Source organism: Pteropus alecto, unplaced genomic scaffold (assembly GCF_000325575.1).
Source record: "Pteropus alecto unplaced genomic scaffold, ASM32557v1 scaffold86, whole genome shotgun sequence".
Classification (NCBI taxonomy): Eukaryota; Metazoa; Chordata; class Mammalia; order Chiroptera; family Pteropodidae; genus Pteropus; species Pteropus alecto.
In genome coordinates, this window is record NW_006442109.1 from 34,155,588 (window position 1) to 34,175,721 (window position 20,134).

Below are 20,134 nucleotides of genomic sequence, written 5' to 3' on the forward strand. Positions count from 1 at the left end.
CGCTCCCTGATTCCCTTTCTGCTTCTGGCTAACCCAGCACTCCCACACTTCCATCAAGTGCCCATTCAACTGAGGCAGAGTCCTAGAAGCAAGGTGCCACGTTGGCAGCTTTGGTCTTTCAAAGCTTGACACCACGAAAATGAGGTCACTGCAGTGCCTTGTTTTCTTGAAAACGCCCACCCCAATGCAGACCCCTCCCTGCCACTATGTGCTATGGATGCTGAGGGCTCTTGGTTGGTTGCCTCAGCTCAGTGCCTTGGACTCTCCTCTGAAACTTTCTGCTTCACTGGATGAATTCTCCCTGCAAGCCATGAGAAAGTATAAGCAAAAGAGGGCAGACTCTCAGGGACTTGGGGAGTTCCGGCCTCTCCCACCTTTCCTCAGTCAGATCCCAGAGCAGCTGTATGTGGGAATTTCCCTTTTCCTGTGAGAATTTGCATTGCTTCAGCTTAGAGGCCAAATGCGATGCCAGGGCTCCAAAACACCAACCTCAGCCCTGGAAACAGAACTGTCCTGGGCTAGATGCTCTTTCACATGCTTCCTGACACCCCAGCAGCAGGATTATCAGTTCTTTTCTGAAAGTCATTTTGTCAGTAATCGAATCATCCTTTTTGAAAAATACCAGTTTGTTTGTTCATTCAGTCTGGAAGTGAGTGAGCAAAGACTAGGCATTGTCGTCTGTGTCTGGTCACGTGGTCCTGTGAGCATGCACACAGGGGAGGGCTCAGATCTTTATGGCCACCTAGTTGTCTTTGTTTAACACACTCCCTTTACTGTCCTTTGAAACATAAAGGCCCGAACTGTATTGACAGGGCCATGTGGAGGCGGGCTGCCTCAGAGGTGAGGCAGTTCCTTTCAGAATCATTGAACCCCTCTGTTTATTTCAACCTCATCTCCTAGTCTGGAGGACAGGATCAGGAACGGAAGAAGACAAAGCGAAGGGGAGACTTGTATTCCATCCAGACCTCCCTCATCGTGGCCGCACTCAAGAAAATGCTGCCCATTGGTTTGAATATGTGCACCCCAGGCGATCAGGAGCTGATCTCCCTCGCGAAATCACGATACAGCTATGTAAGTTGCCCATCTGTTTTGGCTGAGTCTGTAAGGTGGTGAGAGATGCTCAGTCCTCCTTGGGGTGGAGGGTTGGGGCAGATGAACAGAAACCAAGGTGCACAGAAGCAACACACCCTCATCTTTGAAGCCGGTTTGGGAGTTTGCACGTGCCCTTTGGGACAAGTCTCTGTAATGTCTCTCGTTCTTGTGTTAAGATCTCAGCAAAACTGTCCACTGGCTGGATGTCCATACATCCCTGCGCCCTGCTTTACATTTCCATAGTGACCTCTAGGAATAAAATTTAACATCTCTTTCCACAGAGGGACACAGACGAAGAGGTGAAGGAACATCTGCGGAATAACTTGCACTTGCAGGAAAAGGTGATACAGCAGTAAGAGAACTCACACAGGCTTCCTTCTGGCTGCAGGGTGCCCCTCTCTCGCTTAATCTACTCGTATTTCTAAAATGTGTTCTAAAAAACAGTCTCAGAGCACTTGTGTTAAATTGGTAGGACTAGCTCTCTGCCCTTAATTTGTTGTTGTTGTTGTTGTTGCCCTTAAGGTTTGTTCTTTCTTTTCCTGTTAAAAGAGTATTCAAAGAGGTATCCAGTAAAGCATGTCCTCCTCCCGCTGCGTGAGCTAACACCCAGCCATAGCAGGGGGTTAGATTAGGCCTCAGAATGTACTGACTGTGAGGCTTGTTAAACAGTGAAGAGCATAGCTGGGAGAAGCTTTGGCACCTCCTGCTCTAGAGATTTGAAAACTAAGTAACTTTGTACCTGGGTTGGTATAATCAAAAAAAAAAATCAAGACAAATTTTGATTTCAAAGGCTGTTTGATATTTTTCCGGGCCTGCAAATCCAAACAGCTCTTTCTTCAGATACATTATGCCCTCAGATGGAGGACTGACACAAATTGCCTCTTGTTTCCATCCCAAATATACAGGACTATAGGAAAAAGATACTACAAAAAAGGCAGTAAAAAGAAATCCAAAGTGCCAGAAAAAAAAGAAGACACACTAAACCATAGTATTGAGAAACTGATACAGTTGAGAAAACTCATGAAGTTTGTAGGTTTTGTATTTTGGGTTTTTTTTTTTTCTTTTGTATTTTGGGGCTGGGGTTTCTAATAACCTTAAAGGAAGATGGGGACCTAATTTCTCATGTTATACAGACATGCAGAGGAAGAAACTTACATAAAATTACCCTCGAATCTGTTAAACACAAGAATCTCCTGGAAAGACAATCATGAAACCATTTGAAGAGTATTCACCCCCTAGAATACAGGCTGAGATGCCAGTAAATAAAACTCCTTCTGAAGACCAGCTCATATTTAAAAAGTGCAAAGGAAATCTACCACTATTATAAAGTCAGAAAATGAAAGGAAGAATTCAAGCCTAAGGAACTGCAGAAAGGAATTTTAAAATAAGTATGGTTAAAATATTTAAAGAGATAAGGTAGCAATAGAATTCATAAATCAAAACTCAGGTATTATTTTTGTTAAAGAAGAGGGAAGATATTATTGGAAAAGCCCTCATAGTGATTACAAAAATGAAAAATAACCATTAAAATTAAAAATCCAGTGTATGAGTTAAAAAATAGGCTAGTTATAGCTGAAAAGAGAATTTAGAAATTGAAAGATCACTTTAAAGAAATTGGAATGCAGCACAGAGAAAGAAAGGGATGGAAAATATGACTGAAAAGTTAAGGGATGTATGGGCTAGAATGAGAGGTTCCTACATAGCATCTACAGTGTTCCAGAAGATAATAGAGAAAATGAGAAAGAGGCAATAGTAGAAGATAGTCTTGATTGCTATGGAACCATGCTAGGAGTAAAAGGCTTCCTCAGTGCAAAAGGTGTTGGAGATTGTTCATCTCATGTGTGTGCTTTCCATTTTCAGTCTGATGACCCAGCTGTAAAGTGGCAACTGAATCTCTACAAGGATGTGTTGAAGAGTGAAGAACCTTCCAATCCAGAAAGGACAGTGGAGCGCGTGCAGAGAATTTCAGCAGCTGTCTTCCACCTGGAGCAGGTAAGGAGCATCTGCCCTGAAGACCGAGGAAACAAGACTACCCTGGAGAATACAAAGGTCCTCTCTATACTCAGCTCTTAGTTAAGAATGCCCTTGTAAGACAGAAACAAAGAGCCAGGATCATCCCAGCTCACACCCAGCTGTCACCTTGGTGCTTCGCTTCATGGTACCAGATTCTTCAATTCCTTCCCCTCCCCGTGTTTTACAGATTTTTACCATTAGCTCAAATGACCCTACCCATTTGTAAAGCTGCTGTTAAGCAATAAACAGCCAAAAGCAGCTGGAAAAGAAGGACACCTAAGACCTCCACAAGCTGATTCATCTACTGCTGGGTACCTTTTGCTGACTACCTTTTGCGGACTACAGTTGAGAAATCAGAATTCTTCCAGGGTTGAGAAATCTTTGTTGCTGGTGACTACCTTCTGCCACCTTGTCAGCCTAGTGCACACTTTCTTTCAGGTGGAGCAGCCTTTGAGGTCCAAGAAGGCAGTTTGGCACAAACTGTTGTCAAAGCAGCGGAAACGGGCAGTGGTGGCCTGTTTCAGGATGGCCCCGCTCTACAACCTGCCCAGGCAAGTATTCTGTCATTTTCTCCCGGCTTGTGAGCCAGTGATGGGAATTAAGGTATCCTCCCACAGAATGTGCTCTCTTCTGGCCCTGGTCCAGAGGTAGAAATTAAGAGTCCTTCACCCATGGAGCCATTACAGTCTGAATATAGTATAATGGCCAGCTAAGGCAATCAAGGTAAGCATAGAAAATGAAAACGGATGAGATTTCCTAGTGCCCCATGCCGCCTAGCTTACTATTTTGCACTGTGGTGTCATCCGCATAAGCCAATGGATGCTCTCTAGTTTTACCTACAGGGAATTCTTTGTGAGGATGTAAAGGCACCCTGGAAAAAGGGAAGTGTTTTCAAAAATACTTTACCCTAAATTCCATCAACAGATCAAACGCTATTTCTCTGCTCAGGCACTTGGATGGCACCAAAATTACTATGTTTCCTCATCAGGTTCAGAAATGTAACTTGAGAATCCTTTCGTCAGTATATTTGCCTTCAAGATGAAGAAAGGGCACTGTCCCAAGAGGCTGATCATGGGCATGATGCCTTTATCTGGGTATTTCCTTCATACTCAGAAGTCAAAAATATGTGAAGGCTTTTCTAGTATGTGTGAACACACGAACTGTGTCACGTAGGGCAGAGTTATCAGTGCAGACTGGGCCAGCATTGACCACTGGTGATGTGGCAACATTCCCATCCTCGACTGGTTGCAGAGTAGCCGAGGTAGGATCTATGATCAATAAACAAAGCTGGTGATTGTCAGCCTCTGTGTCATTAACTTTCAAATCCGTAGGAACAGCCTCACCCCGTCAGGAAAAATAAATGGACTGGGACAAGTATATTCTGAATCCCATGCAAATAAATGTGGGTTTTTGTTTTCTGGGATATCCGATAGAGGACTATTTTTATGCCTGACATTTTGCTTTCATCAAATTGTGCATCTTGGCTATCATTCGTCCAGAGTGTTTTATAAGCCTGTCTTGAGCCAACTAGCTAACTGAGCTTTCTCGGTCAGGATCTTTGAAGATGGTGCAGAATCATAACCTCTGAGACACACACCTGCTTCTACAAATCTCTCAAGGAAGCATATTAGTGTCTTTGGAAGGGAATCATGCACCACAGAATCAAGTAGAATTCATTAATAAAAAGCTGAAAAATTAAGCAGTTATGGCCATGAAGACTGCTAAGGTCCTAGCCAAAAAAGAAAAAGAAAGAAAGAAAGAAATTCATAGCCCAGTGGAAATAGCAAAAACTCATAGGATTTCTGTCTGTTTTCCAGAAGCAGTGAAACATCAGAAGGCACTCACTTTCCCCCTGGTAGAGATTCATGCTTGGTGTTGTGCTTATTCGGCCACCAGAAGGGCTCAGCTCTGAGCACATGTCTTCAGGGTCAGCTAGGCAGAAAATACATCTCTCAAAAACAAGTGTTTCTTTTCTAAATCCACTGAAAATATTAATACCATTCTTTTATATTTGCTTGCACCTTCAGCAACTCTACCCCTCGGTGGGTAATAGTTAAGTCCAGGAATCCACTATGTCCTTGAAACGTGGCCATCCCTACCCCTAACCTAGTTATTTTGGAGGGTTGCCCTGGATTTCTCCCTAGTGTGGGGGACTGTAATTAGATTTCATAACTTCAACAACAAAAGCTGTCTAAGGAGCTGATGGTAGAGACCACGCCTCTTCTCCATCTTGTGATGATCTAAATTGCATGGCATCTTCCAAACTAAAGGGCTAAAGGGATTTATTTTATTATATGGAAACTGTTTCTCTGATGTTAGTTTTTAAAAGAAAACCTGTATGCTTTTCTCCAGACACAAAATTAACAATTTCTTCCTGAGCACCTTTCAACGGGTTTGGCTGGAAAAGGTTAATGAAAAAACTCAGTATGACAGGCTTATACCCATTTTAATGGTAATGTAACCTGTGGAGAGACCGGCTCATTCTCTGCATACTCCTCCTTCCTTGACCATGATTTAACATTACATAAAAACACAGATTTGTACAATTTTTTAAAATAACTCTGATTGGTCAGATTTCGAAGAAAGAGGACAAGGGCTGTGTTCTGCCAGAAACCATGACCAGGTCTTGATGACGTGGTCTCGACCTTCATGTTCCTTTCTCTCCTTCCTTCTTCACTACTCTCCTCACATTTGTTAACAAATAACTGCTATTCAATGGCTAATATTCCCAGAAATCAATGTTGGCCTACGGGGAGTTAGCGGCTTGTGCCAGTTATTCAGTGTTCCCAGATACCAGGGCCATAGCTAGAATCCATGAAGCACACAGGAATTAGGCTAATGAGTGCAGCTCCCCCAAGCCTTGCCTTCCTAGGTAAAAGCTGGAGCACCTTGAAGATGCGGTTCATTGGAGGCCCTGGAAAGAAGCCACATTTTGCTGTTTTCAATCGCTCTAAGACTAACCCACTCACCATCAACATGATTTAGATTGGATTACCTGGAGAGCTAATCAGCCAAAAGGAAAAACCAAATTGCCGTATTAAGCCAGTACTTCTGAACTGTTCCTCAGCCTAATGAGTTATCTGTCATTAGAGGGTAAATGTGATAAAGACCCTATGAGACCAGAGTAGAATTACGGTTATCCCCAGGTCTTCCACTAACCATTGTTAGTTCACGCAGAAGGTGTTTCAGGCATTCAAGAGGCACCATGTTAGAGGATCCTGGTTTCTTTTAAATAAATGCTTATGGTGTGCTACTGGCTACGCTGACCAATCAGAAGATAAGAATTGTACAAAAGTCCATCCTGCTTACTAACCGTAACTGCCCAAACTAAAATAAGATGTCCCATGGATCCCTCTTGACCTCACTCTCACCCCTTCCGCTCAGGCACCGCTCTATTAACCTCTTCCTCCATGGCTATCAGAGATTTTGGATAGAAACAGAGGAGTATTTCTTTGAAGAGAAACTAGTACAGGATTTGGCTGTAAGTACTGACTCAACTGGGAGCAGATATGGGTGTGAATGATTTTGATTTTTGTTTTCACGTGTGTGCATTATAGCAGTTAAAGAATCAAGTGTATAAATTTAAAAGGAACTAACGGTACAAATTATCACGGGAAGCCCTGCTCATTGTCATACAAGCCAGAGGATGAATTTCACTTGAAGGCGCTGGTACTGTTACCATCCTCATCATATTATTCACAACTAATATCTCTTAGGATGCACAGCCATGCCCTGGAAAGCTCATGCTGTGTTAAGTTTTGAGCACCGTCGACTGCAGGAGGCCACCCCACCCTAGCTAACCAAGGCCCTGCATTTCCAGGCAGTAGCTCTGCTTTGGAGAAGGCGCATCAAAATCTCCTTCCTACAATGCACATTTCTGCATTTGGCCCTTCTGAAGATTTGTAATGCCCTGTCTCTAACAGACTTCATGCTCTAAAACTACTTAAAATGACATGCAAGGGGTGAAAAGCTGGTTACAGCAGCCCCACCGAGCTTCATCTTGGTTCAGAAAGAAAATAAACTCTCCTCTACTTTGGCCAACCCATGATTGGTTTGTTTTTTTTTATTTTCCTCTTTATTTCTCTCATTTATCTTTTTCTCTTCTCCCTTACTCCCTTCATTAGACTTGCCCTGTGTTTCTTGTATTCATTCTTTCCCATGTGTCTCTCCTTTTCTATCTTTCCCTTTCTCCCTCTGTTTCTTTTTTTATTTTTTCCTTTAATCCTTTTTCTCCCATTTTCCTTCCATTTGTCTTTATGCTTTTTCATTCTTTTCATATATTCCTGTTAGCGAGAAAGGCAGTTTCTTCATTTTTCCAGGCTCTTGGTTAGTGTGAAGTTGACAGTGAGTATCATTTCAGCCCTCCACTCCTTCTGAACCATTCACACAACCTGTGCAGTTCTCACCAGTTTTCTGAATATGGTCCACCCTGCTGGTTCTGCTAGAAAGCTCACTTTTACCTCTGGCATCAGTTGCTATCCCCCTTTCTGTAAAAGGAGACAGAGAAAAGATAATCAAAAGAAAAACTGGATGGCTGGCAGCTCCAGAATGGCGTTCCTCAGGAACAACAAGATTTTTAGAATCAGGAGTGAGGTTAGGAAAGAAAAATGTTTAGCCAGCTTGAGTCTAGAACAGTATTAGCCCCCAAGCGGCCCCAGTGCTTTGTAACTCTGGCCCCACCCTGTCTTCAGCCCACGTCTCCAAGAGAATTTCAGGTGTTGGCCAAGAGATCCAGGCTCTTGGGTGACTCTCCAGAGCTTCCCTCCTGAACTCGGGTGCCCAGACCTTGCATGAGAGTTCTGCTTTGGAATCTAGAGTGCCTCACCTGTGGCCAGGCTTTGGCTTTTCCTTTCATTTTGTTTTAACCCAAAATTGGAATGTTTCTTCGATTGCCTGGAAAAAAAAAAAACATATACATTTATATCCTGAACCTTGCATCCTTAGGGCTTCTGTTCTGAAATAAATATATGACGTAGTGGTCTCTCTTTGTGCTTTTAGTCTGTTGCACTCTGTGCCTTGCGCTTTACCTTCTCTCTTTTCGCATGCAGTTGTGTGGCACGTGTTGAAATCCGTCCCTAAAACCTGTCTGCATTGGTTTGTGTAGAAATCTCCCAAGGTGGAAGAGGAGGAGGAAGAGGAGACGGAAAAGCAACCAGACCCACTTCATCAGATCATTCTCCATTTTAGCCGCAATGCTCTCACGGAGAGGAGGTCAGCATCCTCGGAGCACCCTGCTCCTCCCAGTCACCAGGCATGGTTGTGTCGACCCCAGATCTTCCTCTACTGATGGCAGCACCTGGAAGGGGGATGCCAGATCTGAGCAGCCCTCCTTGCTGCCCTATTGTTGGCCATCAGGAAACATCTACAGAAACACCATAAGCCACAGCCCCTCTCATCATAATGCCAGACACTGGGGTCTATAGATTAAGCAGCCTGAAACTAACCATCATCCCTGAATTTTGTGTCAAGCCAATGCTGATTCAGATTTTCAGAGTGGTTTCTAATAATCAGTGTGGGGGAGGGGGCTTTATATTAATTTACTAGTACATATAACTTAAGATTTATATGGCTCTTGGTCTTTTCTGCTGGATCCTGAATGTAGCCTGCTAAATATTTTCTCCATTCTTTCCAGTAAATTGGAAGACGACCCTTTGTATACCTCCTATTCCAGCATGATGGCCAAGGTACACCTGGGTTTTCTGCCCATTATCTTAGTCTGCATGTCTTCCTTTAGTCGCAGAGAAACTGTCATGTCAAGCAGCAGGCCTGAGACTCAGTCATGATGTGAGATCCAGGCATTGCACGGTTCATGTGATGTACAGGTGACATCTATCGGCCTCCTAAGAAAACCTCCAGGTTTTGCAGGAATGGTGGGTGCTAGTGGCTGGGTTCACACAGCAGTTTTAAGCCAGCTAAACAGACCTTAGGCATACAGACTGCCCTTGCTCTTCCACTTAATGTTCAGAACACGTCCAATAGTTTAAACACATCTGTAGGTGAAGGAAGTTCAGTACATTTAGAAACAGACTTAGAAACTAGAGTGAGGTCCTAGTGTTCAGGAAGAGTGATCTGAGATGTTGTTTGTATGTCACGTAGAGGGAGGGTGGCTTCTGGAATGCTGAGTGGTTAAGGTAACTGCTCCTCAAATGGGAAACCTTTGTGTCTGGTGGGAAGGGGAATATATTGGGGTACAGGAGCACCTATTCACCAGCTGCACCACAGGGTCATGATACAAAGAGGCACTTTGGGATTCACATTCTGGGTGTCTCTGACCTTCTTGCCAGGCCACTGGATCTTATCAGAAAGGGACAGCTCCCTACATTCCTGTCTCGATTTACACCAGAATTTTACTAGATAAAAGAGTTCAGGTCTATGGTTAAACCCGATAAGTAGCCATTGATGATGTGGTCTCGGTGTTCCCGTTTCTCATTTCTGAACCCCTTGGTAACTGCAGAGATGGCATTTGGCCCTGCAGTGGTCAAAATGTTCTTGTTTTTATGAAGTGCTAAGGTCCTGAGGTACCTGTGAATTACATCCTGTCCCCTGCCCTTGCACAGTAGAAGAGTCTTGTTTATTAGGTTGACTTTTAATTTGATTGTCTGTCTCCTCCTTCCCCTGCTCCATGGAATCCAGAGTTGTCAGAGTGGGGAGGATGAAGAAGAAGAGGAAGACAAGGAAAAAACATTCGAAGTAAGTTTTCACTAAGGATGAAGACAGGGCCACCCCAAAGTCAACCGGCGGGGCCTTCAGAGATGGGAGCTGACATTAGCCATGTGGCTCACCCACCATGTGTATCTGGCGGCAAATACCTAAGTCTGCCTGGATAATGCACACCCGCTAGCTGTGGTTCTGTTGTCCATCTGTCTGCTTAATGAAAGGTAGCAGTCAGCCAGGAAGCAAGCTGCCCCACTGGGTTTGTTCTTCTGGGAAAGATTGTACTTCTACTCAAGTATGGTAGTAATAGGGGCCATAGAAGGACAAATTCAAACATCCAAATATGAAAATTCAAAGCAATGGAGGCGCTGGTGTGTTTTTTTGCACTGCTATACTATAAACATAATAATAGCAATTTTTATTTTGAGGCATTGCAGGACCCTGAATCTCCCAAGATAAAACTATATTAATTGACTTGTACTCTCTTATAGACAAAGTACACAACAATGTATGTAAGTGAACGTAATTACAGTTCTAGAAAGCCTTGACATTCTAGTATCCCATGTCTGGTAGAATCTCTTACTATAGTCTGAGCATTTTAGATAAACAGGTATTTTCTACACTCAGATAGAAATACTTCATTTGACCCCTAAGCAGTTTTCCCTGTATGACAGAACATTGAAAACAAACACCTTTTAATTTAGGGTCACTTCCTATAATTATAATAGAAAAAAGGAATGGACTGTGTTGCGTCTCAGTGCAAAAAGTGGAAAATTCATCAAAATATGAGTGAATTATGGGTGGACAGTGTTAGAAAGCTGGGTAGCATCTGAAAATAAACTTCAGAGACCCGCTTTATGTGTGTTGCCTTCCTTGAGCAAGTAAAGATTATCTCTCTCAACTTACCTCACCACAGTGAATTTCCTGGGTGTGAACAAATCTTTTCCTGTGTATTTTTTCCAGGAGAAAGAAATGGAAAAGCAGAAAACGCTGTATCAGCAGGCTCGGCTGCATGAACGCGGAGCCGCAGAGATGGTCCTTCAGATGATAAGCGCCAGTAAAGGTGGTTCCCGTGGTTTCTGGATGGGCTCCTGTAACTGCCACAGAGAGGTCACACTGTGACATGAAGTCATTATTAAAGAGCCCTGATAAAGCCCGGTAGGTGTGATTTACCCTGTTTCCTTGGTGATTCAGTCGAGTCTTCGCCACTGCAGGTGAGATGAGCCCCATGGTGGTCGAGACTCTGAAGCTGGGGATCGCTATCCTGAATGGAGGCAACGCTGGTGTGCAACAGGTACTAGGGACTCATGGGAGGTAGCACAGGCTTCTTGGGATATTCCCATTTGACAACTGTCACACTTCAGGAAAGAGGTATTGACTCTGCTATCCAGAGGGGCCACCCAGAATCACCTTTGCTGGTGTTTGCCCTTAGGGGCCAATTATATCAGAGTGGCTGGGAACACTGATAAAACCAGTGTGGGAGTTGACAGACAAATCAAGAGGGTTTACCCAGGGCTCAAGAAGAAAATCATTTTGTTTTTTCATTGTTAGATTATTATTTGCAGAAATATGCACTAAGGGAGGTTTTCTAAGCCTTAAAATTTTTATTTCAACTTTTTTCACTAATCTGCCTTATTGCAAGCAAGGATCCTGGTCAGTTGAGGTTCATAATCCCACATACCTGTTATTTCTTCATTTATTTCTTTATGCATTCAACAACTGTTCAGTGATTGCTGACTATGCACTATGGCCAGGCTCTGTTCTAGAGGTGGAGGCTGTAGCAGTTAGTGATGCAAATAAAAGCCCCTGTGCCTCTGCATTAAATGAGACAGCACACAGAATAGTAGCACAGAGTGCCTGGCACAAGGAAAGCATTCAACAATCTGGATTGGAACTGGCTGCAGGAGACAAGAATACACTGGTGTCTCCTGGGCACTCTAGGCTCTGGCTAAAAACATCTATGTGCACAGGAAAGTGACATTTCAAAGACTCTTGGCATTCGTGAAGGTTACATCCCAGGACCTTTGAGAATCTCCAAATTCATAATTACCGTGATTAAATATAATTTTTCCCAGCCTTTAACTCATCCCAAACAAATTTCTCATTAAGAACTATATTCTAAGACACACGTCACTTTCTGTTCTCTTCCGTCACCACCTCATCAGTCGATTTTCTTGCAGGCCCCCCGCCCCCAACTTTTTTAAAAAACAAAATTTTTATTATGCCAAAGTTCTTGCCTTCCTAGTAACAGAGAACTGAGGGAACAAAGTCTGATTGTGAAAAAGATACTGAGCTCTCGATGAGGCTCGTCTCTGGCTAAACTCCTTGCTTCAGTGTGTCAAACTCATTTCATGAGCTGTTCAGATTAGACCTCAAAAACCATTAAACTCTATTAGATTGTGGTCTTGGCGCTTGTTCCCAAGTAGGGGAGACTTCCTAGAGTAAACGTATGAAAGTCAAAGATCTACTTTAATGCCCTAGCAGAAATACCGGTGGACCTTTATAAAATAAAAACATCCACCCGAATTGATTCTGGTTCTCTAAATAGAGTGTGGGGCTCAGACACATGGCAGGTTTAAGTCCACAGGTGGTTCCGATGCTTTCCCAGGGTCACAACCCAGCTCCTTCTGGATCTGACTGTGCCTGCGGGCCTGCGAATTGCCATTTCTCCATTACAGTTAGGAGGGTTTCTACTCGTGGCATAGTTTCCGTTGTTCTTCCTTTGAAACTGTGTCTCCCTTGCAGAAAATGTTAGATTACCTCAAGGAGAAAAAGGATGCTGGATTCTTTCAAAGCCTTTCTGGTCTTATGCAGTCTTGCAGGTAAATGTGAGAAAACCACCCACAGCATTTTTAAAGACTCTTTACTATTCAAGGGAAAGGAAAATGGGATTGGGAGGGCCACAAAATAAATTGGCTTGTGATGGAATTGTTAAGAAAAGAATCACCCACTTTAGAAATCGAGGAGGATTGATATTGCTCCTTTAGTCTTCAGGGTGACATTCAAGTAGTATTCCAGGGGGAAATGTAATCTCCATTACACACACACACACACACACACACACACACACACACACACACACACACACACCACCCCACCCCTCCCTCCCTCCCTCCTTGTTTGGCTTTTCAATTATGCCCTCACCTCCTTTTTGTTATGTTGTTATCTTCAGAACTGAATATGAGTTCCTCCTAAACATATATGCTCATAAAAATCAAACCAGAAAGGAATGGAAAAGAAGTGAATATCCAACTATGACTCAAGGCTATGTTTTCATTGGACCTATTAGGCACTTTGGTAATCTTTATCCTTAACTGGTCTTTGAGCCTGAATAGGTGTTTCGATGGGTACCTATTTTGACACATTCATTTTGACAGAGGTACATCCTAACATGTGAACATTGTGACATATTTCTAAAGAACAAAGCATTAAACTTTCATTTATATTACCAAGTTGTGTATGCCTCCCCTCATGGCTGAACCCTCTGACAAATGAAAAATACATAACCGAAAGTCAGAAGGTTACCATAGTAGCTCATTTCAGAAATGAGCTAAAAAACCTTTCTAAGAAAAATGTCAGCTTATTCTTTAAGATCCACGTCTATTTTGAACAGTCTAAACTCATTCTGAAAGAAATTATCTAACTCACTTGCCTCCGATTAATATTCTTTAAAATGGAATGTTAGGTTTTCCATTTGAAAATTTGGAGGATGGACGTGCTTTCTTTTGGTGGACTTCATAATTTTGCTAACCTTATTTGATTTGGGTAAATATTGTACCCTGGGGTTGGAGGGAGCATATTTGAGCTGCAATGCAATTTCTTGTTTTCAGCTCCATTTCCCTTCCACTGACAGCCAATTCATTTATTACTTTTCTTAGAAGAAGAAAATATGATATTGCCATATCTGACTCACTGAAGGTAAAATAGTACATGTGGACTCAGAGATGGCAAAAATCAAGACAATTCATATCCATATTGCTCATGAAATTCTTTATTAAAATCCTAAGAGTTCTCTTGGTAGTCTGTAATGCTTAATATTGCTAAACTCATTTATAATAATGACTTGGAGGAATGCCCTTAGAGGTGGCTGCCCTTAGAGGCCAGCTGAGTTCTAACAGAAGCTTTAAGAAATTTTAATGGTTTTTTGCTGATTATAAAAATACATGTTTGTAAAATGAGCATTAGAGAAATTAAAACATTTGAAACAGGTGTTTCGAGATGAAGGGTCGGGAATGTCTGTTACATAGATTGTCTACTGAATTAGAAGTGCTGCTTCAAAGCAGCTATGTCCAAGTAGCCCGTTTCCGTATTTTGCTCCTTTGACAGCAAAAACCAAAATAAGTAGTTTTATGTTATTGAACAGACTAATTTTACAGCAGGATCTGGGAAGGACCAACAAGATGGCAATAGGAATTTTCACTGTTTTCTCATTAAAATTCATCTAAATTACAGAGTGTTTGGGACTCCCTAAAAGGGGAAAGATTTTTCCCTAAAGTCTTTCCTTTCTGATGGACATTTCCTTTGCCCAATGTTAAAAAGAAGGGCAAGGTTTTACAGAATCTTAGTGGATTCAGTCATAAGCTTCCCTAAGAGCTATATTCTTGTAAAACCTTATGTTCTTATGTTCTATGAAACCTTTGAGATTGGGGAAGGAGTTAGAGTCTGTTAGGAAAATAGAATGAGCCCCAGTTAGAAATAAAATGATCATATGGTGTCTTCATTCTTAAGCTTTGTGGTCGTACTAGGGGTTCCTGACAAAGTAGGATTTGATGGTGGCTGTGACTGGGAAGGTTGAGGGAAGTGAAAGCCAACTTGCCACAAGTTTAGGAATACCTAGGGACACCATTGCCTCTAGAAAGCTTAACCTAGCCTGCTATTTGGTCCCTGAATGATTCAGGAATCTTACTTAATAGGATACGGCCCTTCAAAATCTAAAAGTTTGTAGCTCTCTCCATCAGTGTTCATCCTAAGCACTAAAAGCCACAATTTCTTGTGATTCTTAAAGAAAGTAGGTAAATGTGGGAGGTGAACAGTTTAAAGTAAACTTTCCCTTGAGAAATCTTAGAAATAAATTGTTCCTTCTTTACTTGGGAAGACTTTCTAAATTTTTATCCATTCGAAAGGGCTCAAACTGGACAAACAATGATAGTTACCATAAGTGTTTCTGACACTCTCCATGCATGTGACAAGGTCTGTGAGCTCTAGGTATCCCTGGGCAACACTGCTCAGCACAAACCCAGGGAACCGTTAAGACTCTCAAACACATTGTGATGTATTAGTGCATTTATGATAATTCAAGGACAGGATATTCTCAGTAGGAACATTGACATTAGAAATCCATTTTCCCAATATGTGTAGCCCTGAACCTTGTTTTCTTTTGTCTATTACAAGTGTCCTTGATTTGAATGCATTTGAGAGGCAGAATAAAGCTGAAGGCCTGGGGATGGTTACGGAGGAAGGAACACGTAAGTAACTAATGAATGTGAAGGCCACTCTCTTCCTGATTAAAATCTTAACTATTTCTGGTCAGAGAGCCCCTGCTAACTCTTTCTTAATCCGTAAGGACTTGCTCCATTTCAGCAAAATATTTCCATTAGTGGCTTTGATAAGCCAGCATCCAGTCCGGATGTGTTCATAGAGCCAGCCTTAGCTAGAAACAGTTTGTCATGGTGTTTATGGTTTTCTTACTTTATATTCTTTTGTTTTTCTCTTATCACCAGTCATTGTTCGTGAACGTGGTAAGTTTAAGTTTCTGGCCTGAGTTCCGACCGGGTGTGTGTCCTAAGGATTGCCTCAGCCCCGACACATTTCAGGCCTGGTGGTTGCACATTGAGTTTAACTCAGCACTTAGATGCTTAATTAAAGAAGAGTCTTCCATTTATAAAGCATGGGTTATGGACTGTGAATCATTACTGCCACTAGCCTGGTTGTTTTCCTTACAAATACACCTTGGGGCTAAATATTTTAGCTTTGTTTGTCTTTGTGTTCTGTAACCTCAGTTCCGGGTTAATCGGGTTCATCCAGTATTCATCCCAAGTTCCCTTTCCCAACTGTTCTGGCAAAGCCCCTTTAGCATTTTTGCAGTCATTTGCATTGGAGAGTGTTCTGTGTTGAGAAGCAAACAAATTCTCTTGTTTTCAAGGTGAAAAAGTACTCCAGAATGATGAGTTTACACGAGACCTCTTTAGATTCCTACAGTTACTTTGTGAAGGACATAACAGCGGTAAGTGGCACCGATCAATTTGTCAAGGGAAAACAACATTCAGGTGCAAAATTATGTATGATTCAGTTCAAGATGCCACATTCAGTACAACCAGTTACTAACTCAAAGACAATAGTTAATTCATTCCTCAATAAGAGAACCTATGAAAAATGACCTTTAACTTATGGCTAACGTTATTTAGTGCCACTCAGGCTAAGTTGCTTCTAGAATCTTCAGATGGTGAAACTAAATACCCTACCCTTTCTGTTAAGTCCCTCGGGACTCATTAGGTCCAGTTTCCGGTGACACTGAGATGGGAAGGCTCAGGGCAGAGCTCAGTCCTGCAGGGTCTCCCAGGACCCAAACAGGGTGCCATTGTAAGACTTTTCACATAGTGTGCCTCTTCTGAGTTCAGCTAAGAGAGCATGACTGGCTCCCCTAGGCATGACAGGGACAGGCTCTGACCCAGCTCTGGTGTTGTCAGACTTTCAGAACTTCCTACGGACTCAAATGGGCAACACCACCACTGTGAATGTCATCATCAGCACCGTGGACTACCTTCTGCGTCTTCAGGTGAGTAGGCCTGGGATGGTGACGCGTCTCAGATGTACCTCCCAAAGCTAAAGACAGTTACACAGGGTCAGGGAGGGCCCCGGATACAGTCAAGCCCCAGTAAGGATGATATTGTAATTTATGTCCACACACTTAAGAGAAGTCAAGTACAATAAGTCCTCACTTAACATCATCAGTAGGTTCTGCAAAAAATCAGTTTTACCATAGGCTGATTGATAAAAACAAGAGTTCAGTTCCTAGGACATTCATCAATGTTAGAACCAAATGACATTGAACAAAACGTTATTCGAGGACCTGCTGTACCTAAAAAACATGAGAAGCGGTTAAATATCACATCAACTATTATAAAATGCCAGTTTACTTAAGTTTTGCCAGTGAAAACCTAGCCACAATGCCTCAGGGCTATAAAACGGCCTATGAATGAGAACAGGTTCTTCACGACGACACAGTTCCAGAAAGCAGTGGGAATAAGGTGGGTCTACAAGTTCTTCGTATTGAGAAGTCACTCGGTTTAATTGTTTGAAGGAAAATCCAAATAATATCAAGAAATATAAAAAAGGATTCTCTTTTCCGTTTGCTGACTCTTCATCCTCATTCTGCCATTTAACAGTTTGGGACCTGGAACAATCTATTTAACCTCCCTGTGTTCCCGTTTTCTCATCTAATATGGGAAGGACCCATCTCATAGGATGACAATAAAGATTGAGAGGTTGAAGGCATGTAATGTGCTCAGAACAATGCCTTGCCCTTACAGTGTTTTCTACCGCGTTGCTGTTGTTATGATTATTTGGACGATAATCATTATTAAATGTACCTTTTTCATTGTAAATAAACTACCCTATATCATAGTCACTGAGGTCCACCTGAGTGCTGTCCTCTCTCCTATCTGTTCTTTCCTGCAAAGGGATATCTGTACTTCAGAGGTGCTACGGATCACTTATCCGTGCTTCTTCCCAGAGTCCCAGGCTTCTGTCATAACAAAGAGGTCATGGAAATGTAGGATTCTCTTATACTCTTCCTGAACCCTAGGTTTAGCTACACTGGCTGAAGCCTGAGAAACACTAAACTATACTCGTTTGTTCTTAGGAATCGATCAGTGATTTCTACTGGTATTATTCAGGGAAGGACATCATTGACGAATCTGGACAGCACAATTTTTCCAAAGCTCTGGCGGTCACCAAGCAAATTTTCAATTCTCTTACAGAATACATCCAGGTATGTGCTACACAGTGCGTGCTGGAAAACAAAGAACATTCTTAGCATCCCCATATTCTGTATTCCCTACAGAATATTTGAATGCACATATGGACTGTGCATCCAGCCCCATTGCTGACAGCATTTCTTATCGATAAATAGGAATCAGTAATATCTACACTCCGTGAGAAGCTATGATTTATGGTCCCCCACTGTGACCTCCTCATAGCGTTGTTGCACTTTATTGCATTTCTCTAGTTACATTTTTCTTCCCCCCAGACTAAAAACATTTTGCTGACAGAAAACTTCTTAATCAATTTAAAATTGTTCATTTCTAGCACGATGTCTAGCACATCATAGAAGTTCAAAGGTATGGAGAGTGGAGAAATGATTAATAGAATGAAGGAATAAAGAGATAAATGATGTTACCCTTGAGTCTTGAGATTAAAAACAGAATTCACGAGATCCTGTGACTTTGTCAGAAATTAACTTGATGGAAAAGATAACTTCAGAAGCACATAAACTGTGTTAAATCTATAAAGTGAATTTCAGGGCGAATAGCTAGATCTTGGGGCATTGTTTTTCTGTTCACAACATTCTCTGTTCGTTGGCTACAGTGGACTAGCTACCGTGAAAAGGAATGGAGGACATATTTTGGCATAAGTTGCTGTAAAATCAGTAGCCATATCACAGTCCTCTGTGATGTTATATAGTTTTTTAAAGATCCATAAGATTAACCAACTGGCACACTCAGATCATATTTGCTTATTAAAAGAAACACAAAACTAAGAGAGAAATATCGGTTCAGTAATCTTCAAAAATAGGCAAAGTTATGAGCGTGGAAAATGCGAACCAGTAATTGTCATCCCTCTGTGTTTGGCTTTCAGAAAAGATAGAGATGGTATTATACCTGAAGTTCAGGTTAACGATAGGAGAATTCTAAAAGTAGTTGAACACCAGGAAGATTATTCAGATTTTTTTTTTACTTGAACAGATAGCCATGTGGTCATAGCATTTTACATGAAGCCTGATAACAATACAGGTGTACTAGGGCCCGGTTTTCACATTGGGCTCCACTGAACACCTGAGTTCCTCCAAACCCCTCGTAGAGGCCAAGGTGTGGATGAGAGTGAGCAGGAGTGCCCTTCAGCCCTGTCTCAAACAGAGTATTTAACTCTTTTAAATAATGTTCTGCAGTGTAAGATTTTTATTTGAAGAGCACATTCTGAGGTTGAAAGAAAACCTCTGGAAGTCACCAGACTGTGAAATTCCTAGTGGCTTTTGCTAGACATAGGCCCCTTTGATAGGGAAGGGGTAATACCTTGGGGAAATACAGAGCACAAAATATGTGACTTTCAGAAGGCACTCTCCATTCATATAAGCTGGTGTCAAATGCTTCTCCTAGGGCAAGTTTCATAGCAGTTCGCAATGTTTAAGTGAAGTAAGGATGTCTTCCTCTCCCTAGGGCCCTTGCATTGGGAACCAACAGAGCCTGGCTCACAGCAGGCTGTGGGACGCGGTGGTCGGCTTCCTCCATGTATTTGCTAACATGCAGATGAAACTCTCTCAGGTACCGTGGTCCGTCCCCGATGAGTCATTGATGTGAAATGCTAAGTCAGCCCCTATTCCTTGGTATTCCCACTGTGAATGTGGCCGCTTGATCAAATGGCCGAAAGAGCCATGCAGATTAGGTCTTATTTTTAAAACTGTGGGTCTAAATGGGAGACAGGAATGAATGTCCTCCCCTCCCCTGACAGGCTTTTGCATGGATGCAGCTTCCTTCCTTGTGTCCCACCAACCTACCCTTTTCATAATTGCCTCAACATTTGCTCTTTATGGTACTAATCCCTTTTGCTTCCTTGTCAGTGCTTTGTCAGTTTATAACAATCTATCAGCCCTGTCTGATCTGTCAAATAAATGTCTGCATGTCTCTTTAATTCACATATACCTCCTCTCTCACCTTTGCTTCCCCCTCTTCCCCCATCTCTGCCTTTCCTTCTCACTCCCCATCTCTCTGGCAAGATGAATCGTAATCGCTCGGAGCATTTATTATGAACAAATAAACGTAGCGTATGCAGTAGGTGATCGCCTCTCTCCATGGCAACACATGAGGGAGAACTTCAGGGTTTTTCAGGCTGATTAGAATAACATTTGCAGCATTAATTTAAATAATGTGTACCTAAAATTTTCAAGGCTGTCACATCTGCCTCCTCTCTTCTGGAATGTGCTATTTAACCCTTCCATTTTTCCCCTTTTGACTCTGGCCTTATGGGAGGAGAGAGTTCTTGGGTGGGCTGCTGATTCGGCAGTAATATGTCGGCTGACAGACTCCTGTGTAGTGCAGTGTAGAGGCTCCAGATAAGAGCCTGGTCCTGCCACCTCCTGACCGGTGACTTTCAGGAAGTC

The 20,134-nt window shown here is 42.3% G+C and overlaps 1 protein-coding gene across 1 annotated transcript in view; it reads left to right on the forward strand.

Moving 5' to 3' along the window:
- RYR3 (ryanodine receptor 3) overlaps positions 1–20,134 on the forward strand; it is a 331,058-nt gene that overhangs the window by 284,393 nt on the left and 26,531 nt on the right. The window contains exons 71-87 of the mRNA XM_015595855.2: positions 901–1,071; positions 1,374–1,433; positions 2,953–3,084; positions 3,544–3,656; positions 6,490–6,586; positions 8,210–8,316; positions 8,738–8,789; positions 9,739–9,795; positions 10,723–10,822; positions 10,974–11,053; positions 12,505–12,581; positions 15,151–15,224; positions 15,480–15,497; positions 15,902–15,982; positions 16,446–16,534; positions 17,621–17,749; positions 19,194–19,298. Of these exons, the coding sequence (XP_015451341.1) occupies positions 901–1,071; positions 1,374–1,433; positions 2,953–3,084; positions 3,544–3,656; positions 6,490–6,586; positions 8,210–8,316; positions 8,738–8,789; positions 9,739–9,795; positions 10,723–10,822; positions 10,974–11,053; positions 12,505–12,581; positions 15,151–15,224; positions 15,480–15,497; positions 15,902–15,982; positions 16,446–16,534; positions 17,621–17,749; positions 19,194–19,298 (1,542 nt within the window). The remainder of the gene's footprint in view (positions 1–900; positions 1,072–1,373; positions 1,434–2,952; positions 3,085–3,543; positions 3,657–6,489; positions 6,587–8,209; positions 8,317–8,737; positions 8,790–9,738; positions 9,796–10,722; positions 10,823–10,973; positions 11,054–12,504; positions 12,582–15,150; positions 15,225–15,479; positions 15,498–15,901; positions 15,983–16,445; positions 16,535–17,620; positions 17,750–19,193; positions 19,299–20,134) is intronic.